Source organism: Protobothrops mucrosquamatus, unplaced genomic scaffold (genome assembly GCF_001527695.2).
Source record: "Protobothrops mucrosquamatus isolate PMUCROS unplaced genomic scaffold, P.Mucros_1.0 scaffold7313, whole genome shotgun sequence".
Lineage (NCBI taxonomy): Eukaryota > Metazoa > Chordata > Lepidosauria > Squamata > Viperidae > Protobothrops > Protobothrops mucrosquamatus.
The window spans coordinates 4843-15610 of NW_015393115.1; the positions used below are offsets into that span (position 1 = coordinate 4843).

Consider the following 10768-nt stretch of genomic DNA (forward strand, 5'->3'; position numbering starts at 1 on the left):
GATTATCTGATGACGCAATGAGGGTGGAGTAGTAATTAGACCTCGCCACCCTCATTGCCACAAGGTAGGATCTAACATGCATCCTTACCTGTGTTCGGTCGGATTCGGTTCGGGTAGCCCTCCAACTGCTCTCTAGGCGTCTTTTCCGGCGCTTCATCTCTCTCAGCTCCTCGGTAAACCAGGGAGCTTGTTGAGATCTACGTCGGGTCAGAGGCCGCAACGGCACGACTCGGTCTAGTGCTGCGGCCGCGGCCACCTCCCAGGCCGCGGCCAGATCTTCCGCCGAGTCGTGGACTAGATCCTCCGGATATGGCCCAAGCTCCGTCAGGAACCTCTCCGGGTCCATCAGGCGCCTGGGACGGAACCATCTCCGCGGTTCCGTCTCCCTGCAGCGGGGGGGAGCGGTCCGGAAGTCCATCCTAAGGAGTGCATGATCTGACCATGACAAGGGCTCTATAATTATCTCCCCCATTTCCAGATCATTCTGCCACTGGCCAGAGACAAAAATTAGATCCAGTGTATGTCCTCCTATGTGAGTGGGGCCATGAACTAATTGGGTCAAGTCCAAGGTCGTCATGGAGGCCAAGAACTCCCGAGTTACCGCCGACGTTTCGCCCGCAGATGGCAGATTGAGATCCCCCATGACTATAAGTCTGGGGGTCTCCACCGCCACCCCGGCTATTACGTCGGCCAACTCAGGCAGGGCCGTTGATACATAGCAGGAGGCCAGGTATATAATCAACAGGCCCACTTGTACCCCTTGTCCCCACTTCACAAGGAGGGACTCTGCACCGTCTATCTGAGGCACAGTGGTCTCCCTCGGACATAGGCTCTCCCTTATAATGACCGCTACCCCACCGCCCCTACCCCGGGCCCTCGGCTGATGGAATGCCTGGAAACCCGGCGGGCATAGATCAACAAGGGGAACTCCCCCTTCCATGCCCAGCCAGGTCTTGGTGATACCTGCCAGGTCCGCTCCCCCCTCTTGAATAAGCTCTTGAATGAGGGGGGCCTTATTTACCACGGACCTGGCATTGCATAACATCAGCCGCTGGTCCTGGGCCCGAGGATCCGAAGTCCCTGGAAACCGAGTAGAGCCTTGAGGATCGGAGCACCCACAAGCTTGTAAGCAGCGTGTGCGTGCTCCCAAAACCCGATATGGTCCTCTGCTCCCGCCATATCTGCCCCTCCCACTGACCGTACTAATCACACCACCCTCTATTAACCCCCCAGTCTCCTCCCTCACCATTCCGCGCCCCCCAGACTGGACCGGCCTTGGCCTCAGAGAGGGCTCCCCCAAGTCCCCTCGGGCCAACCCCGAACCCCCTAAAAACCCCGTGCCCCTTAAAAATTTACTAAAACACCCCTTTAAAAAGACCCTTAGTTTCAACTTCTTTTGGTCTCTTTTGGCTGTATACCACCTCTCGGGGCTCCACACCCCGTCATCGAGGCAGGCCCTTGGGATTGAATTGGGCCACACCTGCGCGAGGGGGGAATCGCGCAGGGCCAGCAGTTCTATCCTAAGGTACATCACCAGTCAGTCACAAAGTCCCCACAGCGGAAAAGCCAAGAAGGGGGGGAGAGGAAACCGTCCTCCTGTACGTTAGTTCAGTTCAGGGTGCTGAGTCAGATGGAAAAAATAGGACAGGGAGTGGCAGCAACAAATGTCCTTGGTGTTCGTCCCAGCAATAAGGNGCCCCTCTCCTCTTCCACCAAACCTCCATCTAACCCCCCCCACCATCCAGCCGAAGAGGCCTACCCGTTCTTCCACTGGGCCACATCCAGATCTTCCGCCCGGCCGTCTATCGACCTAGCCAGATCCTCCATCCCCGCCAGGTTTTCCACCCGGCCGATCCTTCAGAAAGGATCCTCTGCGGGGCCGCCAGGCCGCATCTCGGTCCTCCATCCGGCCAGTTCTTCACCAAGGATCCCCTGCCAGGCCGCCAGGCCACAAGGCCGCATCCAGGCTGCCGATCCTCCAGGGCCGCCCGGTCCTGCCGTCGATCCTCCGGGGCCGCCCGGCCGCCGATCTTCCGGGGCCGCCAGGCCGCCCGATCTTTCGGCTTCCAGGCCGCCCGAGCCTCCCACTGGTCGCCGTTCTTCCGGCTGAGTCCTCCGCCGGGCCGCCAGGCCGCCAGGCCGCATCCGGGCAGCCGGGCTGCATCCTCCACCCGGTCTTCCTCCGCCCGGCTGACAGCGGGCTCGGCGCCCTCGGCACCCTCAACACCAGCCACCAGCGAGGCTCAGCATCCTCAGCAACCTCAGCCTCCCAAACCAGGGCCGTCGACCCTCAGGAGGCCCCCCATTTCCGCTGCGGGCTCCGTCTCCTCATGGGACTAACCCCGGTAGGTCCGCCATGGTTGCAGCCGGAAGTTGATTGCCTTATCTTATTTAACTACATTATTTGTTTCTGTTTAAGTGTCAGTAATATATCATTGCAAAGGAGATGTTACTTGTTTACCTCACAAGGGTGTTCATGGCGGGGCAAGTCAAAAAAGTCAAGATGGTAGCCACAACTTTAATATTGGTGCCTGAAATTTTCCAGAAAAACAAATAGCGTATCCAAAATTTTTAGTTTAGTTCAATGTAGGAATTTCAGGAGGTTGAAAATGGGCCTTGCGGCTCACATGTAGTTTGAGGCTTGCCCACCTCTGAGATGTGATTAAAATAATGACATAAGAATTTTCTCTTACAGATATCCATAAATTTGGGCTTGGTTTATAAAATACAGCAGCACAATGGAATTATTTTTCAGTTTATTGCATACATTAAACGGAGACAAAGAACAGTTACTGACATTCTTGCTGCTGGAGGTAGATATGATCATATGGTAAGTGTTACAAATTTGTCCTATAAGGTATACGAAAAGACCCTGCTCATTTTCTAGCATATTAATTTTTCTGGTTTCTGCAGATTTCACAATTCAGAGGCCCAGATGCAGTTGGTCTGATTCCTTCAGCTGTTGGAGTCAGCATTGCTGTAGACAGAATAAGTTCCACAGTTTTGAATATGGAAGAGCCAGTATGTTTGTCTTTCTACTTTGCATATTTCAGGTAGACTCCATAAAGGGTAGGAAATATAGATCTTTCTCAAGCAATCTAAATAATGAAATGAGATAACTCAGTTTCAGATTGGCATTACTATTTCCATTACCTAATTGTATGTAATTGTACCTAATTGTAATTACAAATAAAAGAGGGCAGTGCAGAAAATGGTAATTTTACACTGCTTAATATATCTCTTCAGAAGAGCCAAGATGTTGTCTTGGGGGGGGGGTGTCTCACATACCCCAAAAAAACATGATCAGAATTGTAATATGGATTGTATTAAGTGACCAAGAATATCTTAACCTTAGAATAACATTGCCTTTCTAGTTTAAATGATTTCAGAACAAATCCATCCAAGTAAATAACATTCTGGTTTCCATTTCTCTTTTCTTCCAGTTTACAGTGAGCTCTTGTGATTTGTTAGTTGTTAGTGTTGGCCAGAAGTCAATGGAAAGAGCCATAAATGTTGTTCAGAAGCTCTGGGCTGCAGGAATTGCAGCTGAAATTATGTATGACTGGTCCCAGGTAAGTTGTCATTTATTATATATGTTAATTATTGTTGTTTCTGAGCTTATATGCATTTTCCAAGCACACCAGGAGTAGAATAGTAAGCAAAGCTAAGTTAAAGAAGATTTCATTAAAGGAGGAAAAATTTCAGCTCCCAGCAGAAAATTCACTTGTGAATTACTTGTCTTGCCTTTGAAAACCACCAATCACAGATTGGTCTATTATTATAAGGTGTCGGGAGTTTTAAGTGGGGTTTTTTTTTTTACATATGGCATCTTTCAGGCTTACCAAAACTCTGAGTACTTGTCCTAGAGCAGGGGTAGGCACGAGTCCTAAAAGAGCCAAGGTCCACAAGTCCTAAAAGAGCCAAGGTTGCCTACCCCTGCCCTAGAGTAAAAGGATCATTAAAAGAGCACTGAACATGACTGTAATCAGCCTGCCTCCTGTTGAAAGCTGTGTGGCTCTGGAGAGCATCTTAGTTTCGCTGTTATAACCTCCCGTTGCTCTGTGGTACATTGAAATAAAGCAAACGCCTGCTATATCCTGACACTGACTGATTTCTGTAACCATTTTAAAGTAGCTTTCCATAAATATTAATTATTAATAAAACTGGATGCACTAGTAGAATCTACTGAATTCATTGTAAAACTCTGCATTTTCTAGCATTATTTTTTTCAGAAGGGATTCCATCTATCTTTCACAATGAAATCGAAACAGTTTATTATTATTGTGTGAGTGTTAAAAGGCTTAGTTGGAGTATTAGATAGATCATCATCCTTAATCTTTCCTTTCCATGGAATTATTTCCATATCAGCCAAGTAAAATTTATTTTTATTGTTCATTGCTCTGTTTTAAAATGGGCCAGTTTAATTACTTTAAGATGTTATATTAATATTTATATTACAAGTCGTCCTCGACTTACAACTAAAATTTCCGTTGCTAAGTGAGTTTTGCCCCATTTTACGATCTTTCGTGCCATGGTTGTTAAGTGAATCACTTGCAGTTGTTCAGTTAGTAAGAAGGTTGTTAAGTGATTCTGTACTTATTTAATATTTGGAATTCTTTTGTACTGCTAAATGTTTCAATGCAGATCATTTGGAGTCTTTGGAGATTATAATTTATTTTACTTATTTTTATTTATTTGCAAAACTTACTGCCCCCCCCCCATCTTACCTCAGGGTAACTCTGAGGAGCTTACAGTCATAAAAGATAACAGTATACAAATGTGATAAATAGATAAAAGATAGGTCAGTCTGTAAGATAACGACTGGCCTCCAGCAAGCTATTAAAAAGGAAGGGATTTAAATCTATTTCTGTTTAAATACTACTCAAATTTCTTTGGGGAAGAGAAAAAACTCTTTAGCAATATAAAAATAATTTTATTCCTTTTTAATAATGTGCTAGTCCCAGGAAGAATTACAGGAGTATTGCAGATGTTCTGGAATCACCTATGTGGCCCTCATTTATGATAAAGAAGGAAATCATGTAAAGGTAAATGTGATGGTGGCATCATTTCATACTTCCTTTCTCAACTCTGTCCACTCAATGCATTTATTTATTTACTAGATTTTTATCCCCTCTTTATTATTTTTATAAATAAACCAAGGAGAAGATCATACCTAATTCTCCTTCTTCCTCTTATTTTCCCCACAACATAAATCCTTTGAGGTAAATTGGGCTAAGAAAGAGTGACTGGCCCAAAGTCACCCAGCCAGCTTTCATGCCTATTTAAAAGTTTTGTATGAATATAACTGGGGCAGATATCAGGCATGAAGAAAGGTCTTGCAAAGGCCTTACTTGTCTTATTGGTCAGTGCTAGTTTCGTTCCTTCAGGCTGCTGGTTTTTTAAGGGGTCATTTACTTGCATCTCATCCATTTCCTGATTTAAATCTGATAATTCATTCTTTAGGTTTAGCAGTATAAAGGCTTTAACACTTTTGGGGGCTATTTTGCAGGTAAAATCATTTGAAAGGGAAAGGCAGACAGAAAAAAGAATCTTGGAGTCTGATGTAGTAGATCATCTGGCCCAGAAACTGAGGACCAAATTCTATGACGAAAGAAATAGCAGGTAGCAACAAGTACTCTAACTTGAAGAATAAGACAAGAATTATTTGCAGCAGGAAATGAAATACCATAAACAAAGTGGTTGTGCTGTAGTTTTTGCAGTGATTCACCTTAAAGATTATAAACAATGCACCATACAGTGATTTGGCTTTATTGTAATATGTCTTGAACTGAAATGTTATAAATGTTGGGGCTGTAGGCTTGGGGGGAGGGATCTTCCCTGTGTAAATATTGGATGGAATTCAAATTATTTATATGTAATATACACTGAATTGGTTCCAGACTTCCATAAAATAGAAGCTTTGAGAGGTCTTTTGAAACAATTTGGTACTAGGGCTGGAAAATACTGACAAATGACTTCATCCCACAAAGGATTAAGTCTGGATCCAACTTTGTGAATGTTACAAAGATAGTCAATTAATATATGCTGAAGAGTATTATATTATATACTTATTATTTTTTTAATGAAATTAGAAACATTATATATTATATATACTGCTCACAAAAATAAAGGGAACGCAAACCCCTTCAGTTCTATGGTAAAATGTTCCCTTTATTTTTTTGAGCAGTATATAATAATATATATTATATATTTTACACTACCTAGCAATTCTTGGTAATTCACAAATAAATGTATAATGCTTTCAGTTATTAATAAAGTATCAGTTTCTGTCCTAATCTGTTATTTTGAAATCAATACTGAATTACAAACTTTGGTTTTTTAATCCTATTTTAGAGAAATTTCTGATAATGTTACAACCCAAAATCTAAAAGGATCGCTTTCCAGTAATTCAGGTATGCAATGACTAGTGTGTTGTATTTTCAGAAATCTAGTAGTTATTTATGTAGCAGAGGTGGAGATTAAAATGGAAAAGCAGTCCATTTCAAAATTATTGTATTATTTCAAAATTGTATTATTTCAAAATAATACAATTATAGATTCATTTATTTTCTGCATAAATAAATGAATCTATAATTGTATTATTTGATAATATAAATGAATCTATAATTGTATTATTTTGAAAATTAGTATTCAAATGATCGTACATAAGGCATGTGAGGAGGGATGGGGGTAGTTTAAAAGGAAAGTTTTAATAATAAAACCTGTGGTCCAGCATCCAAAATCTGAATGAGGTTTCAGACAAACTTTTTATAGTCCCTGTTCTACTGTGCACCTATGAGAAATAGTGGAACTTTTAACTAAATCATTATGTATTTCAGGTTTGTCTGAATCACATGGAACGGTGATAATACCAAATGTGTGCATTATTCCACCAGAAAAGTTGTCAGCAAGTGTCAAACGACGTTACGAAGCTCAGGTATTATAAATGTATCTCTTCTCTCAATAATTAAATTGCAATATGACTTGTAGTTTTGAATTTATACCACAAAGATTGTATAGAAGTTGAAAGAAATACAAGAAATGGTGAGTAGGCAAGCAGAATTCTGGTCCTTTTAGTTCATTATTCATGCGGCGCTGTGGCTCAGTGGCTTAATGACCCTGGGGTTGATCTCAGCTCCAGCGGCTTGAGCCCTAGCACTGCGTGGTCGGATGAGCTCCTGTCACTCGCCTCAGCTTCTGTCCACCTAACAGTTTAAAAGCATATGTCTATGCAAGTAAACAAATAGGTATCACTTCAATGGGGAGATGAGCTGGTGCTCTGTACAAACAGTCAAATTCCTGATAGTTCTGAACCTTCCCGGATTTGCGCCTGTTTGCGAGGCAACTCCAGGAAGGGAGGGGACCTTGAGTGACGCTGCAGGAAGAGTCGCTCATCTTTCTCTGGCGCGAAGCCAACTCGCCCACCTGTGGCGTACTTTGGGAAGCTTGCAAGCATTTCCTATAACAGAGCTGATACCTTGGCAAGCCAAAGTACTACTCTGCAGTAGCATTGTGGTCTCCTGGCTACTGCAACAACGCCATACGTTAATAATAATAAATATTAAAAATAGTTCTCTATTTTCACTTTTTTGTACTCTTTGTGCTAGTGACTCCTTAGGATATCAGTTAGAGGTCTCTCTGTTTCATCTGGAATTCTAAAGATTGAGCCCAGAAACTTTCTTCTACAAAACTTTTATTTTAACTCCAGTCCTATATTTGAAGACAGAGGGAGACAAAGATCAAATGATATGGCGGGATGATTCATTTCTTAATGTTTTTCTCTCAGAGCTGCTTCCTTTCCTAATCTAATAGTTCTTTCTCCCTCTAGCAAGTTCAGTTCCCTGTCTAGCTGATGCACTTCTCCTTCTTTGAAATCTGATTTTAAGGAAGCATTTCTCCAGTACAGTTGGAAGGTGGTTACAGAATCAGGAGTAGGGCTGGGAGGGGCAGGGGACAATTGGGTAAAAGTAGAGAACCTGGAACTGATTTCTTTTTGGGAAAGGGCAGATACACCGTCTTTTGCCATAGCTTTCAGAAGCTATTTCTTGGTTAAATCCAGGAATAAGGTGGTCTTTGTGTGAAAAAAGAAAATCACTCCAGAAAGATATACTGGAGAAAGTCCAGGTGTGGCTTTCCCTTATTAATCTGGAAAAGGAGATGGAAAGATGGAAATCCATGAGTGTAGGGATTTCAAGAATGGAATTGAGAATGCACCCCCTTCTCCCGCTGTTTATAAATATGAAGATAATTCCCTGTGTGTCACTTTTGAGTTAAGAACAGTTAACAGGTATACTTGTTTAATATAAAAATAAAATATTCTCTCTGTGTTTGTGTCTGGGTTTGTTAATTATTTTAATCCAATGTAACTTCCAGGTACAAACCAAACTCCAAGCTTGCTTTACTAATTTCCCGCTGAAGCTGAGTGAAGTTGAAATTTTAGCAGTAAGTTACTTTGTTTTTGTTTTTTTTACAACAAGCCAATTGTTAACTGGATAACCGGATAAGAAACCAGTAACGATTTAAAGCCATATCGGATGTACAGATGTAATTTCCAGGAATCAATGTTTCATTATTGATTCCTGGAAATTCCCTGTTCACTTATATGAAATCCATTGGTAAATTCCCTGTTCACTTATATGAAATCCATTGAAATCACTTTCTTTATCCTGAGTCTTTCCAAAACCTTGTAATGATTGCCTCTAATAACTTGCCCGCAACAAAAGGTAATAATGGGCATCCGGAGCATTGAGTGTGGGAAAGGAGTGACAGTACTCTGTATTAGGGACTTCATTGACCTATTAATTTCCTAACTAAGCCTGGGCCAGAATATTCTGATGGGAATCCAAAAGGGAAACCTCTTTTAGAACTTCTGTAATGTCGGAGTTCAGGCTTTCAAACTCTGTTCTGGTTGGGGTTTGGATATTTATTTATTGGTCATCAGAACCTGGTATGAATGAGTGCAGTATGCATCTATGTGACTACAGATCAGGACTTCTGATACTTTTAATCTTTCTTGCAGAGCTTGAGGAAATTCAATCTAATTAATTTTTGTGCTGGTAAACAGTCCAAAATTTGGATACCTTATAGCAGTGATGGCGAACCTTTTAGAGACTGAGTGCCCAAAAACCGCCCCCGCACCCCCGTCCCTGCTCCGCCCTGCCCACTGGGCCACCCACCACCTCCACAGCCCGCCACAGATAAACCAGGCAGCCCAGCAGTGCCATGGCAGCCACGCCCTCCGCCCATGCCCTGCAGCATCATCTGCGCATGACGGGGTGCAAGGGCAGAGTCTTGCCCCGCTGCCCAGCTACCATGTCCTTGGCTGCGCTGCTTCACGTGGGCCTCGCCCAGGGGTGACTCTCCTCCGGGGGGCTGCTAGTGAGGGGGCAGTGGGAGGAGGCAGGGCTGGGGAGACGGTGTGTGTGCCCACAGAGAGGGCTCCGAGTGCCGCCTCTGGCACCGATGCCATAGGTTCGCCACCACTACCTTATATTTATTTATTTATTTATTTATTTATTCAATTTATATCCCGCCCTTCTCCCGAAGGACTCAGGGCGGCTCACAACATTTTTAAAAACAAAGACAAACCCACACACCCCACCGAATAAAACCAAATTAAAACCAATTTTTTAGAGTTGTGGTAATTAAAATTTCTAAGAAACCCAATTTAAAATCCTCCCTAGGCCAGGCCCGCTTGTTGGAAAAGCCATGTCTAGATTTAGCCTTCTGCAAGACCCAATTTAACATGGACTAAATGAAACAAATGTAACTGTATCTCATAGTTTATGTCATTATAATGATTTTGTGTTTTATTTTTTTTACAGGTTGATCTACCAAAGGAAACTATAATACACTTCTTATCATTAGAGGTAAACCTACAAATTAAGTTACTGGCCTTTACTGGTGGATTTAATTAATAACTTGAGTTTTTAAAAAGCTTAAATAAAGTTGAACATTCATTATATACATTATATAAGCAAAATCTCATCCCTGGCATAGAGGAAATTCAACATACCCATTTTTGTAAGTTGCTTTTCCAAAAAATCAAAGATTATAATCTCTATTTATATCCCCCCCCCCCCAAAAAAATAAAAACACCCTGATGTTCTCAGCATTACTTTTTTCACAGTCCCTGTTTCAGACTAAGGTATTGGTTTGAATATTTTCCATCTTCTCAGTTTGATGACCAAGCTTTCTATACAACTGTGAAACAATTGATGTCTCGATTGCCGAAGCAAAGATACATTAAACAAGTTTGTGATGAAATCTATACCATCAAAATCGAAAAAAAGTAAGTATTCCTAGGCATACTAGCAATACAGTATAAATCTCTCATGCTGAATCTGGAAGATCGTTTTGCAGATTTTAGGTGATTGTATAAACACTACAAGAGTTCTATAGTATCCAAGACTGACATTAGTGTTAAAGGCCACTGAATTTTCTCTTTGCAAGATTCACTAAAGGAGCTGCAATCTGGAACCATTATAATGTGAAATCCTGAACCATAAGGCACTATGATTTCAACTGGGATATAAGATCTTTTAGAACAACGTTAAATTTGTCCAATAACTGTTGGACAAATTTATTTGGTCTCCTGATGAGGAAGCCTAACACAAATTTGAAATACAATAGCACCTTTTACCAAAATTGACTATGTTTTCTCAATTTTCTACCTGTTTATTTCTTGCAGAGTGCCTGTCCTTGTTCTCTACAGTTACAAAGATGACTACTACAAATTCCTGTTTTAGTTATAAGTCAGGATTAAAGT

General features: G+C 42.0%; 1 protein-coding gene across 1 annotated transcript in view; it reads left to right on the forward strand.

Annotated features, from left to right (window-relative positions):
• Positions 1-10768, forward strand: part of LOC107300521 (eIF-2-alpha kinase GCN2) — a gene marked incomplete at its 5' end in the record, with an annotated part of 15303 nt that extends 4535 nt beyond the window's left edge. Inside the window, 11 exons of the mRNA XM_015829842.1 lie at positions 2696-2830; positions 2914-3021; positions 3444-3572; positions 4959-5045; positions 5510-5622; positions 6355-6413; positions 6840-6937; positions 8374-8442; positions 9825-9869; positions 10179-10291; positions 10691-10768. Coding sequence (XP_015685328.1) covers positions 2696-2830; positions 2914-3021; positions 3444-3572; positions 4959-5045; positions 5510-5622; positions 6355-6413; positions 6840-6937; positions 8374-8442; positions 9825-9869; positions 10179-10291; positions 10691-10748 — 1014 coding nt within the window. The remainder of the gene's footprint in view (positions 1-2695; positions 2831-2913; positions 3022-3443; positions 3573-4958; positions 5046-5509; positions 5623-6354; positions 6414-6839; positions 6938-8373; positions 8443-9824; positions 9870-10178; positions 10292-10690) is intronic.